At 36.6% G+C, this 23314-nt stretch overlaps 1 protein-coding gene across 1 annotated transcript in view; it reads left to right on the forward strand.

Moving 5' to 3' along the window:
* The window catches only part of LAMA2 (laminin subunit alpha 2), a 547521-nt gene that overhangs the window by 515370 nt on the left and 8837 nt on the right, over window positions 1–23314 (forward strand). Inside the window, exons 54-59 of the mRNA XM_063098359.1 lie at window positions 2244–2420; window positions 6958–7106; window positions 13349–13525; window positions 13760–13928; window positions 22525–22637; window positions 22981–23170. Of these exons, the coding sequence (XP_062954429.1) occupies window positions 2244–2420; window positions 6958–7106; window positions 13349–13525; window positions 13760–13928; window positions 22525–22637; window positions 22981–23170 (975 nt within the window). The remainder of the gene's footprint in view (window positions 1–2243; window positions 2421–6957; window positions 7107–13348; window positions 13526–13759; window positions 13929–22524; window positions 22638–22980; window positions 23171–23314) is intronic.

Below are 23314 nucleotides of genomic sequence, written 5' to 3' on the forward strand. Positions count from 1 at the left end.
CCTCTTTTTTCTTTCTCTCTTTCCTTCCAACACTACATTTCCCTTTTCCTCATCTTTCTCATCTATTTCAAATTTATTTTACCTTTTTGTATTTTATATATAACTTTATTAGCAACCTTAATTTTTTTTCTGGAATGCATTGGAGTTTACACAAATAGCAAGTAGTATTTTATACCATAACCATTAGTGCATAGCATCTTGTCTACAGCTTTGAAGTCTAGCCCTCGTCTTTGAAATAACATAGACTGTGACCTGAGGCATCTAACTCTGCAAAGACTTGAGACTTATGTTTGGCATAACTACAAAGTTCCCTGTTTGCTGATATCCTCAGTATCTCTTCTTTGTTGCTAAAGCAGCTCAGCAGCCTCCTGATTCCATCTGATTATTTTGCACTGACTCTTCAAATGGGACTAACCCGCATGTGAGAAAGACCCAGGCCATAGCTCTGCACTATTGAAATATCTATAAGCAAGAGCCAATGTTCAACAGCAAATATTAGTAATGGTTTTATGGGAACTCAATAGTGATGAGCTTGTTTTAAAAAAGAAAATGTTAAATACATTTTACTTCCAAAATTTTAACTACCCTGCTATGATACAATTATTCATTTTGGCTTCTTCCTCCAGTTATAATTATCTTAAAGAATTCTGGAAATGAAAAACAGGAAAATTAAGAGAGAATGGGGAAGAAAGAAAAAGGGAATTCCCTATCTGAATGATAAGGTTTAAAGACTAGAACAGAACTTTCTGGGTCTTCATTGTTTATAGCTAACTACAGGCTCCAGTTTGGAACTGGTCATAGACACCTATCCTGAGGAGCTTGGGAACAAGGAAAAAGAAAGTCCATAGAGAATTAAAACTCTGAGGATTCATATCAGCTTCTTAAAGAAAGTTTTAGTGAGAGTTAAAGCCTAACTCTCATCCACATTCAAGAGATACACACATGAGGATAGAAAACTGTCCAGAAAATGCATATCCTCTATGATTGAAAATTATCCTTTTTTTTTACAAGTGCCTTTACAAGGCACTTTTTAGTACCAGGAATTTTGCAACTAAAATATGAAGCATAAATTTGCTGTGGATAAATATTGAAAAGTCTACACAGTAGTTTTATCTGAACTATCTAAAACTCCATGATTTGAAAAGTGAAACAGAAAATAGATTATACATTTTACCGACTTTTGTGTCATTTAACTGGGCTTGAAACACTGTGGGGGGAAAGTAGCCTACATTAAAGGACGCATTGCTTTTACTCCAGCAAAATCTGGGACTTTAAAAATGAATAGTTTAAGCACTTTAAATGCCCGACTATGTGGGTTTGCTTAAATAAATACTCATCTATCCATACAATATAATGTTCTCCAGCCATTAAAAGTGATGATGATATATGTTTACTGACAGAGAGCTATCCCCCACATATTTAAGTGAAAAAGGACATTAGAAACATGTCTATCATGATTCAGTTTAAATATAGGGAGGAGGAGAGGGGAAGAGAGCAAGTTCTGAAAGAAAATGAATGAATGAATGAATTATAGAAAGCTATACGCTTCTGCACAGCTTTGGGATTGGGGTTAGGGGTGATTTTCTCTTTTTTGCAGTTTATTATTGTTTGAAATTTACTATTTTAATTTTATAATCAACAAGGACAATGGTATTATTTTCATTTTGAGAAAAACCTGGACTATGAAAACTGTACTGTGAAATGTTTGATTTATTTATTTTTAAGGTTTAGGTTATATCTAATTTAAAAAACTTATTCTAGAGTGTATTTATAGATTTGATAGCAATGAACATCTCTACCTTGGGCTTATCACTGAGGAAGAATGCAGACACAGACCATGGCCATACTCATTTGTAAAACATAAACAATTAATTGGTAGAGTATATTCAAGGAATTAATTATAGTGTTTTCAAGGGAGACTTAGCAAGGTAGATTTAAACCAAAAGAAAATGTTATCTGTCAATGATAATCTTCTATGTTTTAAAACCAAAGTTCTGGAATAAAAACAGAGGCTGTAATGTTGATTTTCATCCACACCTCTCAGAAGATGAAAGTTATAATTGGAAATAGTATCTCTTCACCTACTCTTGAACTCCCCATGTAACTGCAGGTTTTTGTGCTTTCTAAAACTACAGCATGTTTCACATTCACATTGAATGTACTGAGGAGGGCGAGTGGGATGTAAACATTAAGGTAAATTTTCATTTCTAATGATTTATTCTCTTCCTTCCTTTTACCCACAGAATGTATACACAGTTAGCTTCCCCAAGCCTGGATTTGTGGAGCTCTCCCCTGTGCCAGTTGATGTAGGAACAGAAATCAACCTGTCCTTCAGCACCAAGAATGAGTCTGGCATCATCCTCTTGGGAAGTGGAGGCACACCAGTGCCACCTAGGAGAAAGCGAAGGCAGACTGGACAGGTACCCTAACACCTCGTTAACAATGCATTTCCCCTAATGTTTATATAGAACTACTAAATTGTTTTAATAATGTTAGATTTGCCTCATTTATTTCTACTCTCCTCTTGGCTACCCAGGACTCAACATTCCATGTATCCCTGCTGGCCTCCTATTTCTCTCACATCATCTTCTTAGGACAATTGTCTTCACTAGGATTTTCCTGTTAGTCAATTCCAGGTGCTGAGTCAGACTTGTATTTGCACCTACACTTCAGATGGGTTTAGCATATGCAAAAGAGGAAAGCTTTGAATATATTCAAATTATATTCAAATATATAAATTTTTCTTATCTCGGAGTCCAATTCCTTACCAGATCTGTAGATATTCAGCTTAAATTTAAATTCTTTCTAGGATCAGTCTTCCAGTTGCACTAGCTGAGGTGATGCAGTCTCTGGAGACTGACCCATCCCACTCTCCCTGGACACAGAGAAGGGCGGAGAATGGACCTGGGGTAGGGAAAAGCAAAAGAGCACAACCAACGTGGGCATGGACGATAATAGCCCAGTATCACTCAAGGATGTTAAAATAAAGCCTAAAGAGTATCTGCTTTGTAAGAACAGGAACTAGAGTACTTATATCCCCTGTCCATTTGACTCTATTAAAATCAAGCCCTCAACTGCCCAGATTTGAGCATTACAGTTCTTTACTGCCTTGGTATTCCTTCAATATCTTCAATCATATTTTTGAAAATATAATTTTTCTATTTAATCTAGCTTTTCTCAGTGAAAGAGTTCATAGGAATTACTTAGTTTGCCATGACCGAAAGAATGGAACGCTTTACAGATATGTCCTTTAGTATATATGCTGCCTCGTAAACCAGATCGTGTTATTTGTGATTATACGAGGGTACTTCAAAAAGTTCATGAAAAACAGAATTGAAAGACGATATGAATCTTCTGTGAACTTTTTGAAGTATGTTTTATGTGCTTTTTAAATCAATTTTACCATGTAAGTTTTAGTAATCAATAGTATTATGTAATAAATCTTAATCCTTTTCCTAAAAAATATGAAGCCTACACAAAATATTAGCAAATGATGTGTAAACATGAGAAACTTGGATTATCTCAGGAATGCAGGGGTGGCTTAATATTAGAAAATCTAAAAGTCATGTAATCATTTCATAGATGCAGTAAAAACATTGGATAAGATTTAGCACCCATTCATTATTTAAAAAGAAAAATACATAGTAAACTAAAAGGAAGGAACTTCCTTAGCCAATTATATTTTTAAAAAAACATAAAAAGTATTCTTGATAAGAAAACATAAGCATTTGCTATAAAATCAAGCTCAAGAAAAGGATGACTGTTATTACTGCCCTGATCTTAGCCAGTGCAATAAGAAAATATCAAGTAAACATAGTATAAAAACAAGTATATATAAGAACAAGTATATAATTTAAAAATAAATGTAACAGAATAGACATAAAACCCAGATGGAAAAAACTATTAAATTGTATTGAAAGGCACTAAAGTAGTCCTGAATAAGTGGGCATATTCAACATGGTAATGGAAAGACTCAATATTAAAAATGTCAGTTCTCCCTAAAATGATATAAAGAATCAAGTTCAATAAAAATACCATCTTATCATTTTGTGAATCATGATATACTTATTCTAAGATTTATATCAAAGATAAAAAACCCAGGAAACTCCTAAAATAGAAGAATAAAATGGCAGAGCTGCATGACCAAATGTCAGCACATTAGCAGGTAGAATTTTGTATTGTGGTAGTGTAGTGGTAATTCATGGATATATCTGTGCTGGTGAAACAGAATGGAGAATGCTGAATACACCCAGGCATTAATGGAAATGACATTTGACAATAGATGGCACTACAGATCATTAACAAAACAGTGGACCGTTCTGTGAATTATTTCAGTACAATTGGTCGTACATATGGAAAAAATGAAACTGAATTTCTACTTCATACCCAACCAAAAATAGATTCCCAATGAATTAAAGTCTTATACATGGAAGGAAAAACATTTTTTAGAAGAATATATAGAAAGGTAACTTTTGACCTCGAAGAAGAGAATGACTTATTGAACAAAACAAAATTGTAAGTGCAATTACATTAAAATTAAAACTCTCTGGACATCAGACAACACAAAACATAAAACCCAGCCTGGAAACTTATAGTACATATAACCTACAAAAAAGGATATAAAAGTACCTCTTACAAATAAATAAGAAAAAGACAAAAACATATAAAATGATAGACAGAAAACTTGGACAGACATTTCACAGAAGAGAAAACATGAATGACCCTAAAAAATATTTTTGAAATGTTTAGCCACATTTGTAATGCGGAAGTATATTTTCAGACAGCACTAGATTTTATACCCATTAGAATGGTGAAACATTAAGAAATATGATACTAAATACTGGCAAGACATGGATCAAAGGGAACTCTTAATCACTGCTGGTGGAAAGAGTAAATTTCTATAGCCACTTTGGAAAACCATTTGGCACTATCTTGTAAAGTTGAACATGTGCATACTCTACAAGGCAGCAGTTCCACTCCTAGGGATGGACCCAAACTCTTGCACATGTGCACAATGAGACGTGCACAAGAATGTTCATAGCAACATACTTTGTAATAGCAGAAAAACTAGAAACTACCCAAGTGTTCATCAGCTGGAGAACAGTTGAGCAAACTGTGTCATTTTCACATAATGGAATATTAAGCAGTAGTAAAAAAAAAAAAATTATAACTAAACATAACAACATAAATGAATAGAACCTAAATAGAAATGAAAAATGCATACATATTGTATGATATGACTTTTATAGATTTCTAAGGAAAGTAACACTAAACATATTGTTTAAAAATACACATGTGAATTTTGCAAAATTGTTTTTAAAAAGCAAGGGAATGATAAACGTAAAATCCACATTAGTGATTACCTCTGAGATGGAGAGGCACAGGGACGGGGTTGGGAAGAAGCTCATGGGAAGTGCAATGGTATTGTTTCTGAAATTCGGTGGTAGATTTACAGGTATTCATTTCATTGCACAGTGTTAATATAGATTCATCATTTATATATATATATCAGATATTGTGAGGAATGTATATTTCTTACTGCATATAATATGCACTGAATAAATATAAAATATGAATGTCCTCTTAAATCCTTCATCCTTTAGTTGTAAAAAATAATTTTTTTCTCTCTATTACAAATGATAAGCTAGTTATATAAGAGAACCAGATCAGACATTTACGTTAAAGGATATTTGATTCCTTGGTCATTGTTATATAATTAAGCACCCTCTGTTGGCTCCAAATTTCTCCTTATCAGGACTTGAATCACCAGATTTCAGAATAATTCTTAAAATAGACCATGTTTCTATTAAAACATTTAAAATAAGGAAATATTAAGTACCATAGTGCAAAGTAAACTAGAAATGACATTTTAATGTTTCAACATTTTAATGATAATGAATGTCTAGTTTTTAAAATTTTATGGTAAATGCTACCTGAAAGAGGAAACAATGTTAAATAGTTTATGTCTGTTGTAGAATCAATACTGGTTAAATTGACATATTTTATACTTCAAAGCTAACAGATTTGATACTCATAGCGTTATTTGTGATTATGTTCTGCCAAATGGGTTGAGATAGCAAACAATCAATCAGCTAAGAAATTTTTAATTGTGTGAGTAGTTTGTGGTTGCTCCTTTGATGGATGGTGAGCACTAATTCAGATCCTCAGAACATTTTGTTTTGGACTCATAGTTGCATAGATAATTGAGTAAATTATTAGAGACATGATAATGTTTGATTGAAACCATCTTCACCACCATAAATGACTTGTGAAGGACCAAGCAATCGTTTTGTCGCAGGTGCCCTGGGACTCCACAGAAAGCGGGGGCACATGGCATCAGCTTTGGGGACGAGGACTGTATTTGAGCTCCCTGGGGTTTATAATCGGATATCAAAACCATACTGGTTGCTATAGTAACAGTAGCAAGAGGAAAGCAGGCATGTTTGTGGATGAAAAATTATCTTCCTTCTTTCTAAATGTGGGAGACAAGTTACATGTTTGTGATAGCAATCTATTCCACCAGTTCGGAGAACAGATTGAAGTCTAAACACTCCAAATGCCATGAGGTTGAGAGTCAGACCTAATTTCCAGAAGCTAGCTGTCCACTTGTGAACATAGGAGAGAGGGATTTTGTTGACACCCTTTCTTTCCTGACGGGGTTTTGTAAGTTAGAGGACCAATGCAAGCACAGCTGTCACTTTTAGCATCACAAATGGGCTTTGCACAGAACTGCTACATTACTGTATCCATTTTCCACATCCACTAAAGAGCAAAAATGGTAAATGATTAAAAAAGTATTTCTAGAGGCTTTACAAACTCCATTTAAGAAAATATTGAGTCTTGACTTCTCAGATAAGATCTCAGAGCACATGAATCTGTGGTTATGTCAGATAATCTCTAAGGCTAAGTTATAGATGAAACTCCTGATTAATCCCCGATAACCATTTTTTGTTGCAGGCCTATTATGCAATATTCCTCAACAAGGGCCGTCTGGAAGTGCATCTCTCCACAGGGGCAAGAACAATGAGAAAAATTGTCATCAAACCAGAGCCAAGTCTGTTTCATGATGGGAGAGAACATTCCGTTCATGTAGAGAGAACTAGAGGGTAACAATAGCACTAGAGCACTTATTGTAACTAACATGAACTTCCTTTGGTAGCGCCAGTCTCTGCCTGCACCTCTGTGTTTATGGACATACTATGCGTTGCAAAAGGATAAAGCATCTTAATTTCCCTTTACATTTCATACTTTGGGAAATTCATTTTCCTGAGCTCTTAGGAGCTCTACTCTTAATATTTTTATTCTGTGCAGTTCTCTCCATCTTTGGAAAAAACCAAATACATCTGCTGAAGCTATAGATAAGAAAAATCCTTCCCACTGAATCTCTCAGATATTCTCTTCTCAAATGAGGTATGTGCGTACTGAAATGCACAGAGTAGCTCAGCTGGAGCCAGCAGCCTTTGGCAGCTGCTGTTTCATTCAGGTTCCAAAGCAGTTATGGCAGCTGCTTAGAAACTTATCAGAGATACGGAGTATGGCAGCAGCTGCAAGACCTACTGAGCCTGTATGTGCATTCCTCGTCGCTGTCCCTCTCCCCAAGGTGTGCAGGGTCCCTGCAGAGGGGCTTCATGAGGGAATAGAGTCAACGGAGAGAAGAGAAATGGCTGCTGCCCTGCAGTCAGTTCATGCAGGCCACCATTGAGAGCAGACCGACGAGAGCACTTGCCCCCCAGCTCTGAGCCAGGGAGTGAGCCTTAGTAGTGCACGAATTGATCTCTCATTTCTTCAGGATGCTGCAGGACTTTATACTTACTTTATTGGGAAAGTCATCTGTATTTTTCATCAAAGTATTATATGACAACTCAGAGAGGTCATTAGTTTAGAAGGACAATGAGAGAAAAAGAAAACAGAAGCCCAAAGACTTTGGGGGACTCAGACCTCCAAACCAGCAACCTATTTGTTAGACTGAAGGCATAGAAAAAAACTGAAAATCAAATTTGCTGAGACCTTAAAACACAGAGAATACTTTTAAATGCAACAAGAGTATAAATGTGTAGCAATAGTTTAAGTAAGCAGATGCTATTCCATATAAAGACCTACATTTTCTAATTATCCTCTTGTGCGGATAACAGTTTAGATAAGTAATAAGACTTTTCTTATCTTCTAAGTAAATAATAAGGCTTTTCTCACCTCATTTTTTTTTATTGCTATATAGAGCATTAGGTTGTGGGCTGAATTTGATACTAAGCATTCATGCAGAGTGTTTACTAACACATGTTTAGAAACCATGATTAAAACAAATGAGGGATCAATATTTGAACAAACTAAGAACTTTTACTAATCTAATAGCCAGATATTGTAGTCGTGATCTCTGAGGAGAAATGAAAACTGAATTTTCTCATTTGAATCTTAGGGAATGCTTTACAATACTAATTTTACATATCTTCTAGACTAGAGTTTAGGCCCTTTGCCAAGCTTTAATCTTTCTCATTGTGGGAATAACTTTTTAAGTCTTTAAATGTTGAAGAATTTCAATAAGTGAATGCAGATTTGAGAAATATAGTTGACCAAAAATCACCCAAAATATGTTACTTTGTAGAGAAAGAATTCTGAAATTCCCAAATGCATTACGATGTTGTACTAAGGTGTCCTTTTAACAGGTGTTTCTTCAAGAAGGGCATTTTATTATGCCAACTTCACAGCTGTTGACCATCAATCCAACCTTTATTTGATTATAGTACATGACTGAAACTGGTCATTCAGTTAATTGTCCATATAAACAAACAGTTTTGTCATTCACTGTTAATTAAAGGATAATGTATCGGGCATATTAGTATGTAGTCACTGAACTCTGTTTCAAAACAAGTACACATTTGCTACCATAATGTCTCATTCAGCAGGCTAAGGTAGAAACGCAGGCATCATTTGCCCTATAAGCAAGTGCTACCTAAACTAATTAATGAGAGATCACTAATGACCATAAAAACTTCACCTAGAAACATTGTTATTGCTTCATATACCTATTCTATGGCATGCTCCATATCAAACACTAGACAAAGATTGTCTTTTAATAATTCTACATGTATGTGAGATCTATCTATCCTTTCATCACAGATAAGAAACTATTAACTAACATGCCAAGAGTAATATAAATAACGAAGCCACGTTTTAAACCCAGAGGTATTTGACTTAAATACCTCCATCTATGCCCAGCCAATTATTTATTCTTACCCTTTCTTGTGACCTTAAAGATTTATATTACTTTATGTTGATTATGATATACCGTTACTTACTTGGAAATATTTTCCTTCTCCCAACACTTTTCAGACTATAAATGTCAGTCATCATTTCTTTTCCTAAAACCCTGGATAAAATGATAACTTTGTATTTTTATTTTATCTTATTTTATTTTGGTGCAAAGATTGGAAGCTTTATTCAGATAACCGGCATCTGGGGAATGACCAAACTAAAATCATGCCACTTTCTGATGCTCGTTCTGGGGTTTGTAAAGGGGAAGAGGTGAGAAGGTGAGGTAAAGGTTTTGTCCTGCAGGCAAAGGGTGGGGAGGCTGGGCACAGGATCAGCAGAAGGTCTGAGTCAGAGATGTCAGGATGCCATGATGGACTGGGTGCTTTGGCATCATGGAGTCTGCAGTTGATGGACTGGTCAGCTTCAAATCCTTGATGTTATTTTACGGCCAGAGTCCTTATCTCCTCCAGTCTTTCTTCCATCGTCCATTTCACACATTCACACCCTTTGCTCAAGAATCCAGGACACCTTCAAGTTGCCAAACATGCCATGCTCTTTAACATGCTGCGCTCCTTCCAAATCTGGTCCTACTTCTCAACACACTCATAGCTGCCATTAATGGTCCAAGGGAAGTCTTTGCTCTGAGCAAGCCAAAGTCCCTGTTAGTTTCTGATCATTTGGTATCACATTCCAAATGCTGCAAGCCTACATTTGTTGTTTTCACCACTGAGAATGGATTTTCTTTTTTCTCTTTACACAAATCAAGTCATTCTTCAAAGGATGGTTCAAGTACTGCTTCTTTTTTGGGACCTTCCCAAATTGTTCTTCTTTCTTGTCAAAATCCCTGTTTTACTCATACTCATCTTCAAATCTTAATTCTGACATGAATCATATACCTTGCATTATTTATAGTTATTTTAAGTGGATAAAATAATTCATAGTTTATATTCCTTGGCTCTCTACTTTAATTTGCAGCATAATACGATATACCTTGGGTACTACCAAAAATTATATTGAGTTATATCATAAAAATGTGATCTTATTTATTTGTAATACTGTATGTGTTTTAGGAAGTCAGTTCTGCCAGGGCACAACATAATTCCCAAACTTGACTTTTTTTTTTTTTAATTAGGGACTGATTTTGGTAAGAGTTCAGGAAAGTTGTTTTTTCCTAGTCTTTGAAATGAGAGTCAACATGTCACCCAACTTTTGCTAGAGGCAAAATAGTTAAAGAAAGCTCTTTCACAGACGAAATATCTTTCAGTAGCTTCTTCCGTTTTCTTCTTCCTTTCAGCCATCTATGTATTCATTTTATTTTCTCTTTTTCTTTTTTATTGATTATACATATTCAAGGGGCACAGAACTGACCCTCAGCACCTGTGCCCAAGATGGGGTGGTCAGATCAAGACTATCAGCATCATTTTCTTTATCTCTTTTCTTCTTCATTTCCTCTGTTTTTCTCTCCCTCTTAACTTTGATGCCAAAATTGAGCAATATTCTATTCAGCAATCTACTGTTCTTACATAGCATTATCCCCTGGGAGAGCTTGGTCACACTGCCAAGGTGATAACTTTACAGCCACCTAGCAAGATTATTGGGGGGGACAGATAAACTGGGGGACAGATTTCTCAAGATTGTCCTTCTCTCTCCCTGTCTACCTCTCTTTACCCATCTTTGTTCATTCTCTCTGCTGTTTTACCTCTTCCTCTGGAAAAATCTCATTTCAGTCACTTTGGTTATCTAACTGTTTCGTACTCCAGTGACCCCGGCTTTGTCCCCTGATCCTTCTCCTGGAGTCAAACTCAATGGCCAGCAGTTCTAACTGGACCAAAACATTAAACCTTGAGAATGTGAAATAGCTGCTTAGGCAAATAGGATAAACAACTGAATTGAATTTCTCCTCAATGAGATCATTTCTTCACATAGGTACAGAATTAGGCCAAAGATCATAAAGTTGAATCAGATATTTCAGGAGTAATTTGGGGTTTCCAGAATGAGAGCATGATCTGGAAACTTCAACCTAAATATTTTCTTTCCTACCATTCAAAATATGTTCAATCAAAAAAATTCTAGATTTTATTTTTTATGTAAATTACGAATGTCAGGGCACTTACTTCTCCTAATATCCTCTTTCACATATGCAATCCAATGGGTGGTGGCTTGAAAAAAAAATCTTAGACCAATATTCCAAACAAACAAGAAATAGAATATAAATAATAAAATAATGATGAAATTCTAAGAATCGACTAAGGAGATTGTAAAATAAATACAGCAGATCTATCACAATACTAATGATCTAGATTTGATACTCCTAGGATATAAAATACAAGCGGGATTCAGCTATAATGTTCCAACAATGCCCTTATTAAGTAAGATAGCCGAAGGGCAATCCCTTAATTAATGGTTTCCTCTGTTTGAAGCAGGTATTTTTATCTCCATTTTGTAAATGAATGAAATGCAACTGAGCATGATTAAAAACTCGCCCAGGGTCACACAGCCAGTAAGCATCCACACTAGTACTTAACTCCAGTCTGCTCCTTCCAAAGCCCACTTTCACTCTACATCACTGCTAAAAAAAAAAGTTAAAAAATAAAAAATAAAAAACACTATTATGGTCCTTGGGGAGGAACCAGACTAAAGAGAGAGTTTACAGCAGAAAGAGGTGGGCCTCTGGCTCTTTAAAATCCTAATCAATAGCAGAGATTCACTCTCCTTGGACGATCTTTAATAGTGGCTTAAACCCCTCATTAAAACCTTTAGGAGCACTGTTTCATTATGTTAGTAAGAGGCTGCTTTTAGCCAAAGTGAAAAGACTGTGTAGGGGAGGGACTTCTCCATGAGCCACACATACACAGAAGTGAGTAGTTCTCCAAAAGTCTCATTAAACCACCAACACTCAGCAACGAAGTTGAACCTCCTGATTTTTGCCAACACATTTTTCGAGTCTCGTATTCAAAAAAACAACAAAAACCAAAAAGCCAATATGTCATTTTCCCCTATTTTCACTTTGAAACTAAATCTGATCTGTCTCCTCTATACCCTCTGAATGGTGACATTTTGAGCAAAATCCATCTTTTGTTCCATTCTCTTACTTTTGAATTGTACCAAAGTGGACCAATTGCTCAGCATCTTTGCCCTGGTTTATTGTTTCCACTTCTACAAGTGGTTTTCCTGTCTTTATAAAATCCAGTAAGATGACACTTCAGGACTGAGTTTTCCACCCAAGTACTTTGATTTTCTCCCCAGTTATGAAGTAAGTTTTCAGTAATCCATTCGTGATCCTTGGGCTGATGATTAATAATTATGACTAATAGCTCCACAATGACTGTGGGGGCTGAAGCTCAAAACCTGCTTCTAAAACAAAAGACAAAATGCCATTGGTCATTTTCATCATCAGAACTCTGTCTCCTTCTGAGTCTTTGCCCCAGGATCCAAGAATTGTTGTGGATAAGTAGCATGAGGTTCTCAATTAGTAGTGCATGAGTTATCTCTCAGAAGCAAATTAGGCATATTAATGAAAAAGCCACTAAGGAAAATTATCGCAAGGAACAATTAGCATGGTGTTCTTGCCTGCCTCTTTCATTCAGAAGCCAGCAGTTACTTTCTTTATAAGCCGTACAGTAAGGGTTTGCTGTTGATTCCCGCAATCTAAGCTCTCAGGAGTACAGTTTGTCCCCTAGCAAGAAGATAATAGCCTGCACAAACCAAGAAATAAAGAGCCAAATAAAACGTGACCCCATGCTGTGCTAAACCCACTGAGCCTTATACAATTAGACATTACTGCACGGTACAGCAGCCTCCCTTCTTCCAGGCTTGTGTGTTGGGCTGCTGAGCACTGTTGTCACCTCCACCAAAGGCTAATTTTGCAGCTACACCACTGCCTGGTTTCAGTAAACTTTCAAGGAGAGTTAACGAGGGACGCATGGCACAAGATCTTGAGAAACAATAACATTTGCTTAGTGTCGAATTCCTAATCATTCAATTTTGGCTCTCTTAAAAACTACAGGAGGGCGGGGAAGGGGTGGCAGGAAAGAGTTTGATTTCCAACTATACTGAATGTTATGTGATTTGTACTTGTTTATTTTCAATTTTTTATCAGCATCTTTACTGTCCAAGTCGATGAAGACAGAAGGTATATGCAAAACCTGACAGTAGAACAGCCTATTGAAGTTAAAAAGCTTTTCGTTGGGGGTGCTCCACCTGAATTTCAACCTTCCCCACTCAGAAATATTCCTCCTTTTGAAGGCTGTGTATGGAATCTTGTTATTAACTCTGTGTAAGTAAATCACCTTGCTACTAATTGGGTTTTTTCCTATAACGATGACCTTACACCAACACCATCCAAAACCCAGAAGGGAAGACAACAATGAAGATCTTCAAGTTAGATTTAGAAAATCTAAATCTGCACTGATGGTCTTAAAAAGGGGGTTGGAGAGATCTGATTTAACTGTAAGGAAACAAGATGGTAGAAAATAAGGAAAAATATTTCATTTTAATTTTGTTCTATTAGCCCCATGGACTTTGCACAGCCTGTATCCTTCAAAAATGCAGACATCGGTCGCTGTACCCATCAGAAACCCCGTGAAGATGAAGATGGAGAAGTTCCAGCTGAATTAGTTATCCAGCCTGAGCCAGTTCCCACCCCCGCCTTCCCTATACCCACCCCAGTTTGGGCACATGTAAGTGTTTATATCTCCATTGCTTTCTAATTTTTACCCAACATTTTGAGTCATTTTCAGAAGGCAGGGTATTCAGGATATCTAGTATAATTTACTGCTACAATTGGAGGAAGGGTCATTGGTCTATAAAATCCAATCTCCTCCTATCTTCCTTGGACTAACTTTATTGATATATCTGCTCTCCTTTAATTTTAGTGTTTATAAAATAGTGCGTTTTCAGTTTGAAATTTGTAAAACACAGAAATATCCAGAATCAGGAATAAAAGCCAAATATCATACACAGAAGCAACCCTAGTGATTTTCAGTCCCTTTCATTTGCATTTTACATAGATCTCATTTCACATATGCAATTTGGTATCCTGTTTTTAAAAACTAGTCATATACAATTGAAACTGTTTCCAAGCATCATCTCAAATGTGTGTGTCTAATATGATTTTATATTATGTATCCACACACCCACACACAGACACACAAAATATTTCATTGTATGGAAGGTGGCATATCCTTGATTCAAGCATGGGCTGCAGCGTCAGACAAGCTGTGTTCAAATCCCAGCACTCTGACCTACCCTCTGTATGAATGTGGGAAAGCCACTTAGCCAATCTATTCCTCAGTTTCCTCATTTGTAAAATGAGAATAAACCAGCACATATATCAAAGAGTTATAATCATGATTTTAAAAGATAACATTTGCTAAATGCCTGGCATATATGAAACATTTAATAAATGGCATAAGTACTGTATAGTAATGATAATAATTACTGCTTTTAAGGCTTACTATGTGCCAGCTACTGGCTAAACAATTTCTGTTCGATATTATATGTAATTTTCATAACACCTCTGTAAACTATAAGTCATCATTCCATTTTTATTTGAGTTGATAAGAGTTAGCTAGTTTAACTAACTAACCCACTCACACAGTTTTAAATGGCAGGGTGGGAATTTTAATCCATTGGGTCTGACTTCTAAGTCTGATGCTTGATCACTGCACCACTTACAATTTATTCTACCTTTTATAACCCATTGTGGGTTGTTTAGAGTATTTCCAGATTTTTACTATGAGAAACTATACTATGATGAGTGCCCCTATGTGTCAAACTTTTTCATCATTTCTGATTATTTTCTTAGAATAGATTCATAAAGTAGAAATTATGAGGCCAAACAACGAATATGTCTAAGGTTCTTGACACATACATCTGAACTACTTTTTCCAAAGGCTACACAAATTTACATTATCACCACCAATGTATCAGAGGGTCAATCTCACTACACTCTTGACAGCACATGCATCATGTTTATAATCCATGCCAATAATGAGTGGAACATGTTGGCTTGAGTGCAGATTTAGAAAACTCCTTAGTTTCCATAATGGAATTGCTTATTCTGTAGAGCAATATGATCCCTGTCACTAGAAATACTTATTAAATGAGAGGCCAAATAAATCATCATTCAGGAAAACTGTTTATTTACTCCAAGCATCATTTTATGCTCTGTAAAATGTGGGTATTATACTAACCTTGCCTGTTACATGGAGTTACTGTAAAAATCAAATGAGATAAGATATAGGAAAGTTCTCTGAAAATTGGAAGAAGTATGCCTGCATAGATACTCTGAGGAATTTCTGCATTTACTGAATAACTAGTATGTGTGCAATAATCTGCTGAGTATTTTATATTCATTATTTTATTTGATCTCTGCAAACTATTAATTGTTTTATTTACATTTACTTATATTATCAGAAGTATTATTAGCCCCATTCCACAAAAATAAATACCTACGATGACTCAACTAGCAGGTGGAAGGCCATCCATCATGTGAGGATTTGTTCAAGGAGCTGATTTCCCCCTAAAGCACCTCTGAGATCTGCCACATGGATTTCAGAATGTTTCCCCAGCTCTTTCATAATGTGGCCTCAGGCTAGATCTCTCCCCAGCAAAGGGAAGGTTAATAATCCTCCTTCTTTTCTCCTTTATATATCTCAAAAGCGTGTGTTCCCTAGACTCAGGAATGTGTTTTCAATTGAAAACTTTAAAAACATCATGAGTGGAATAGATGTTTTTGACCTTGATTTCTAATGTCCACTTATAAAACTGTTTCTAGAAGAAAATAGAGCCTAATTTCTAAACAACTAATTTAGAAATTTAATTAGAAATTATAATTTATAAATTATAATTGGCAAGAACCTTAGAGATCATCTGGTCCAGTCACCATCCTAATGCATGAATTCTTTTTACGTGATACTTGATGTGGACTTGTAGCCTTTGCCTGAACACTTCTTTGACAAGGACTTTCCAGTGTTACGGTGAGGCAGGCTCTAGTTCTTAGAAAACCATCAGTTGTATGGAAGTAAAACTGCTTCCTGTAACTTCTATGTGATGATTGTGTTTCTATAGCCAAACACATGTTTGTATCTTCTCTGTTTAATGTCCCTCTGAGGATGTGGAAACAGCTGTCTTCTCCTTCCCTAGGCTAAGTATTTCATTAGCTCAGGTATTCTTGTTATGACCTAATTTCTAATTCTCTTATTGATCACCTTCTAATATTGATTGCCCTAATGATCAATATTCTTAAATTTGAAATATCCCTTTCAAAATAGGGTACCTAGAATAGATCATACTACTCAAAATGAAGTGACCAGTTCAGGGGACATTAAGACCCCTCTCTCCCTTAGTCTGATATATTTCTATTAATGCACCTGAGAATGTTTTAATGTTTTTAACAGATGCATCATGCTGCTAATCTGGTACCACATTAAGTCAAGCAAAACCTCATGGACCTTCTTATCACTAGAACTTCCTTCAGTCCAGTCTTTCAGCCTGTTTATATTGGTCTGGTTTGGTTTTTAGTGGAGAATCCTGTTGGCCTCCATTGGTCACCTTACTTTTTCTAAGTGCCCACACCAACTTTGTTTTATAGACTATCTCAAGCATATCTCTCTGTGGTTTCTAGAGATCACATTTTTTCCCCCCTTCTTTTCTGAAAACAAAGATACTTGCCCAGCTGGGACCAGAGAATTTTACTCATTTGCTTTTTCTTAGAAACTTCCATTCTAATTCCAGTTTCCATTTTCTCTTAGCAGTGTATGTTTTAACTTTTCTGAAAACAGAGCATTCCATTTAGTAGACAAGATGAAAGCAAAAGAGTAGAGTAGCAGCCTTATTGGTCAGCGTAGAAAGAATTGGTAGAGTTACAAGAGGGCTTAAAGATTGCACCTCAATTTACACATGAGGAAGGAAAGCCCTAGAACTTACAGCACAGCCCAAAGTAACACACGAGTGATTGTTGACACTAAAACTCAGATATCTAAATTCCAACTACTATCTCCTTTTCTCTTGCACATTACAATTATTTATGACTGCATGGTCAGAAGTATACTTTTAGAACTTTTCACCTGTGTTGAATTGTCTTGTGTTGTTTCAGATCATGGAGTCACATGCATTTTCCCTCTTAATTTTATTTTTCTCAATTTTTTGTGTGTGAGGGGTGTCTTCTTTTTAAAGCTTACTAAAAGTTAAATGTTTGACAATTTATTTTATTAAAAATATTTATTAAGAGTCTACTAAATGCAAAGATGAAAGGTCATCGCTAGCCAAGGAAAAAAGAGAGAGAGAGAGAGAGCTGCCTTTCTTGCCACAGGCCACCTGCCTTTACTAAATGAACTCTGGCAGATAACTTGTCCTCTCTAAATGTAAGATAACCCATTGAAAATTAAGAATAATAATATGTAATTTCAATTTTGAACATTTTCTTTTTTATCAGAATTTAGATTTTTAAGAATTATTTAAAACTTAAGACTTAATTCCTGACATGGGAACTACCTATATATTTGTCCTGGCACAGTTGACAAAAATGATCTCCTGTTTTCAGAGTCTTTCTTTTTCTCCTTTATGCTCATCACACCCAACCCTATCAACTCACAGCATGAGAAAGACATTCACTATATGTTAGGGCAACTTAATCACGTCTTGAAAAAACCCAGCCCTGTGAAATGGATTATGTCAGTCCTATGATTAATACATGTTAGAACATCATAGATTAGAGAGTGTTTCATGCCTGTTATCTCATTTGATATGCACTAGCTTATCTTCTCTTTGCACTTCTCTCTTATTCTTTAGCCCATTTAAAGTGGGAGAAAACATTTCTACATATTATATTTGTGGATATTTCTCATGGATTATTGCAGGGGGGGTCGATAAAAGTGTGGACCTCAAGTATTACAGAAATTTTTTGATGTGTTGAAATATGACAAGTATGTGCACTGTTTATACCGAGTCTTTACAACAAGCATGGCCTGTGTGAATTTGTATACAGTGATGGCTTATTATTTTTTTTACTTGAATTTTATTGGAAAGTTGAACTTGGAAACTCCAAGTTTAAAATGTGAAAACTAAGAAGAGCTGTATAAATAGCCATAAAGAGTTCCTGTGCTAATAAGAGCTCCTTGGGAGTTGGGAAATGAAGTCGGCCAAGAAGGAAAGAATAGAGCAAAAGAAAACAATTTTTCTAGCAACTTTAATGCTACAACTTTAAAAGCTAAGTATAGTCAAGGCCAGAGGTTAAGGTGATTGGATACTGATAGGTATTTTAAGCGAAAGCACACATTTTTCACACTTCAAGGAATCTCTTTTCAGGCATTAATATGCAAAATCTTATTGTAAATGCCCAATATCCACCAAAAGAGCTCATGTGCAGGGAGCTAATATAATTCAGTTTCTCAATGAACAGCTTTAGTAGGGATTTTATATTTCAGAACATTAAAGTCAGTGCTGTAAAAAGTATCCACCACTTAGTATTCATCCTTAAAGAAGATCATCAAAAGTGAGCATCAGATGCGATGTCAGCCCACATTTGTTATGGGGATTATTGACTCATGAAAGAAGAAAATTATGCAGTTTTTATGATGATTCATCATTTGGTGCTTTCAAGAACAAAGATGCCAGTTTTGACAAATGCAATTCAAATCTCTGCTGTGGACCTATCTGAATTCAAGAGATGTTTGTCAATGAGTCATACGCTATCTTCAATCCAATAACCCATTTTCAATTGTTAGCCACCAATCAGCAGTTAGAAATGACCACTGCTTTATTCTGACCTAAAATTAAGTGAATGACAATGTGAGGGTGAGGTTTTCACCTCATTACTAATCTGTTGTGTTATCCGCTTCCCTAGGCTTCCTTCAGAATCCTCTTCAGCCACATCACTGCTCTAATCAACAGGTGCACTGCCACATCACACTCCCACCCAAGTCCTGTCTGCCTACAACTCATCATCAGCCAAGCATAGACAAATAAAAAGCAAGCACATTCTGTCCTTTCATATCACATTTCCCCCCCGTATGTACTTGTAGTACTTTAAGGAGTTCCCACAAGGTGGCAGAATTGTAACATGTTGAGATCGATGAGCCTCTACTGAGACCCTGATTTTTGTTGCTGTTGTTTTAATATGTTTCAGAGATCGGTGTTTTCAGAACACAGGTAAAGCATCACATCTGTAAAGATGATGACTCCCCTCAAGCTTACATTATCTTAGAGGAGGAAGATCCACCTTGCAATGACCATTCTTTAAAGATTCCTTAAAATGACCTCATTAGAAGATTTTTGCTCCTACCCCCTCTTTCTTAGCTTAGAAGTCTATGGGAAGCAGGGTTGAAAATGTTCTTACTGATGAGATCATTTCATTCTTGGACAAAGCATGGGGCACTTTCTGTTCCATCTCATATGTTCCCCTTTAAAATATTGTTAGTACAAAAGAAAGCAGCGGGGTGAGTGGCTCCCCCTCTGTGGGACGTGAGAGTGGAGGAGGACAGTGACAACACGGAAACCGCTGGAATGGCATGGCCCTTAACCCATCTCCTCATCAGAGTCGGTTTCAGTTTATCCAGGAGATAGCGAGGCAAAGCAGACATGATCTGGGCCCGTCTCCCTTTAACCAAGCAAAGGGATAGATCCAGATTTGCACAAAAACATGACCAAAAGAGGTCAGAGGATCTTATTCCAGTGCTTCTCAGTCCTTTTCCAATTGCCAGTTTTATAAAGGAAGGTGATAAAAGTTTTATTAAGGCAAAATTCATAATATCCATCCTGTTGCAAATCAATGATAGTCAACATCATTTTGTGGTCCTTGAAGAAAAATGAATTTATCATAGTTGTTTTAAACGTTGAAGATCCCTATTAGAGGATCAGTTTGCTACCACTGCCTTTTGCAGCCAGCCACTCTGAAGACACTGTCTGTTAATCAACCACCGCTTCCTCCTGCTTAAGATCCGCCCACCGCAGAAGTAAAGCAGAATCCCCTCCAGGAGGCGCTCTTCTTCCTGAGTCTCTAGAGGGCATACGATAGGATTCGTAAAAAGACCCTGACCAACTTCCTGTCTTTTTCTGGTCAAAGGTTTTCCCTAAAATGACATAAGCAGGAACTTTTCCATCTCAAAAATCTGATAGTAGGGGACAAAGAACAGCTGCTCAGCTCAGGACCAGTGTTAGAAACACCTGTCCAGTCTACCAGCAAGCAAAGTTATAATGGTGTTTGGACAAAAACTCTTCACGACATACAACTGCTACCAGTATAATACCCAATCTTTACAACTGCTACCCTGATAATTTTATTTTATTTTATTTTATTTTATTTTATTTTTTATTTTTTAAAAATCCCCATATAAAGATGGCCAGTAAGGGGATCTTAACCCTTGACTTGGTGTTATCAGCACCACACTCTTCCAAGTGAGCCACAGGCCGACCCTATACCCTGATCATTTAAAAAATCATATTAAAGTAGTTCTTTTATATTAACATTTATATATAGTAACTGGACAAGTGACTGCAATAGTAACAATAATATGGCCATAATTCACTGGTGGTTTTCTTTTAGGCAACACATTATTGTTCCCTAATTCCTCAGCATCTGACCTTTTCAATTACTCAGTTTTCAGAGCTGAGGGTTGGAAAACGTTTTAGTAAAATTTTTCCGATGGACTCACAGCAGATAGGATTCTCAGAGATTTCTGAGGACTGCAGGCTACGTACTGTTTGCTGAGATGGTCCTCTGTACAAGAAATATCACAAGAGATTGATAAATGAGCCCAGTTCTATTAATAGCATCTTTGATGGCTGAGACATTGAGCTATGAAAGCCTTTCCATTCAGGCTCGGACAGGCAGTGTAATAAGAAAGGTGCTGTACGTTGATTCCAAGAGGGGGCCGTTTAGCTGTGTGAATGATTAGCATTTTCCTGTCCTACCCACTGGGTTTTTGCATAGCTGTGTGTATTTCAGCCAGTCTGCTCTTCATAACTGACCATCTCCTGGGAGCAAGAAGGGAAATACTTCCATGAAGACCAATTTTATAGCATTTCGAAACACTTGAAGCCTTTTACCTGCTGTGGCAGAGCACTCAGTTTGATTAAGATGAAGAGAAAAGAGAACAAGGCTTTTCCTCATCAAGTTAAAATTTCCTGTGTGCTGATGAGTCATCTCAGAGGTACACTCTTTGGGAAGAACACTGCAGCAAAAGTCTGCCTTGGGCTGTTGGAGAACCTCTGCTGAGTCAGCACTCATTGAGGCAGCAGTCCATCCAGAGCTATTAAGAGCAGATCTTAAAACCAGATGTGTTGGTGAGAGTGTGCAGGTTATTTTTTTTTTTTTTCTCATGTACTGAGTGTTCTAAAAGACTTCCTAAGCAACCTGTACATCAAGCTATTTTGTGGAAATAGACAACAGAGATAGGAATTGTGACTTTGGTGATTTAAGAAGCCTTGATTATTTATTGAGCTATGTATTACAGTAGCCAAATATGGTCCACTTAGCCAGCACTGGCTATATAATTTGCAAAATAAAATGTAGGGCCCCTGGTGCAAAAATTATCAAGAATTTCAAGATGGTGACGAGAGAGCATCAAACGAAGTGACTGCACAGCCCTGCACCTAGTTCTCTCTCCTAAACACCCTAGGAAGCTGATCTTTGAACAGTGGCAGTTGAAACGGTGTGTGGTGGTTTACATTAAAAAATGTGCTGGGTTGCCTAGCAACCGGCTAAGGGCCTGAATGGGCTGACTGGCAGGTTTAGATACACCATCTTGAAAGTCTAAATTCATTGAAACCTTCTAGTGGACTGATAATTTTCAGGGAAAAGTAATATTGTGGGAGATGGAACTGGGGAGTGCAGGAAGGAGCACATTTATATAATCCAGGTGGCTAGCCTGTCAATTTCCCTGTTCAATCTTCTAAATCTTCTAGGAATAAAACTCTTCATAAGTGAAATGAATGTGAAAAGAAAATTCCAGCTTTCTCAGAAATATAAACATTTTTCGATAAAAATATAATGAAAATATAAATCAATCAATAGATATTTTTGAGCACATTCATTTAGCAATTCAAGGATAGGATATAAGAAAACCAATTCACATTCACTGAGCATTTAATAACAAGTGCCTACTATGTACTGTAGTAGTTTACAAAGATGGATTAGAGGCAGTTTTTATTCTTAAGGAATTTAAGTTTATCCAAGGACATTCGCTTAATAGAAAAGAAACAATTAGACAGCCGCATTACTTTTTTAAAGAACAGAATCCATAATCTCCTCTTTTGCTCCTTGGCTTTTTACAGGGTCCTTGTGCTGCAGAATCAGAACCAGCTCTTTTGATGGGGAGCAAGCAGTTTGGGCTTTTGAAAAACAGTCACATCGCAATTGCATTTGATGACACCAAAGTTAAAAACCGGTATGCATTATTCTGAGATATTAGAAAAGAATGATAGACAAAGTACTGAGTAGTTGCATTTAATCAAATTTAATCAACTACATTTGTCAATATTAGTTAATGAGGTTAGGGTTTTGGGGTTTTTTTTCCTTTTTTTTTTTTTAATTCACTAAGTAGAGAATAGCTTTGTTTTTGTCTGAGCCTGAGGAGCACACTGTGGGAAATCAGTAGCCCTGGAAAGTCCCCATCTCTAAGAAGGTTTTACTCTCCTTTATGAAAATGCACCCATGATCTGACACCACTGTATCTTAGCATGAGAATGCTCTTATTTTTCCGTTTTACTTTGCATGCTTTTATTTCACAGTCTCACAATTGAGTTGGAAGTGCGAACCGAAGCTGAATCAGGCTTGCTTTTTTACATGGCTCGGATCAATCATGCTGATTTTGCTACAGTTCAGCTGAGAAATGGATTGCCCTACTTCAGCTATGACTTGGGGAGTGGTGACACCAACACCATGATCCCCACCAGAATCAATGATGGCCAGTGGCACAAGGTAACAGCCCCTGGGATGTTGGCAGCACCCTATGAGGGGATGCTGGGTGGCGACCTTCACACTTCTCTGGTGCCAGTACTATTTTGCCAGTGCATACACTGTCTCAGGTGTTAATGGGATGCGGCAGAGGCTAAAAATAAAGCA

The sequence above is a fragment of the Cynocephalus volans genome, chromosome 5 (assembly GCF_027409185.1).
Source record: "Cynocephalus volans isolate mCynVol1 chromosome 5, mCynVol1.pri, whole genome shotgun sequence".
In the NCBI taxonomy this organism is placed as follows: domain Eukaryota; kingdom Metazoa; phylum Chordata; class Mammalia; order Dermoptera; family Cynocephalidae; genus Cynocephalus; species Cynocephalus volans.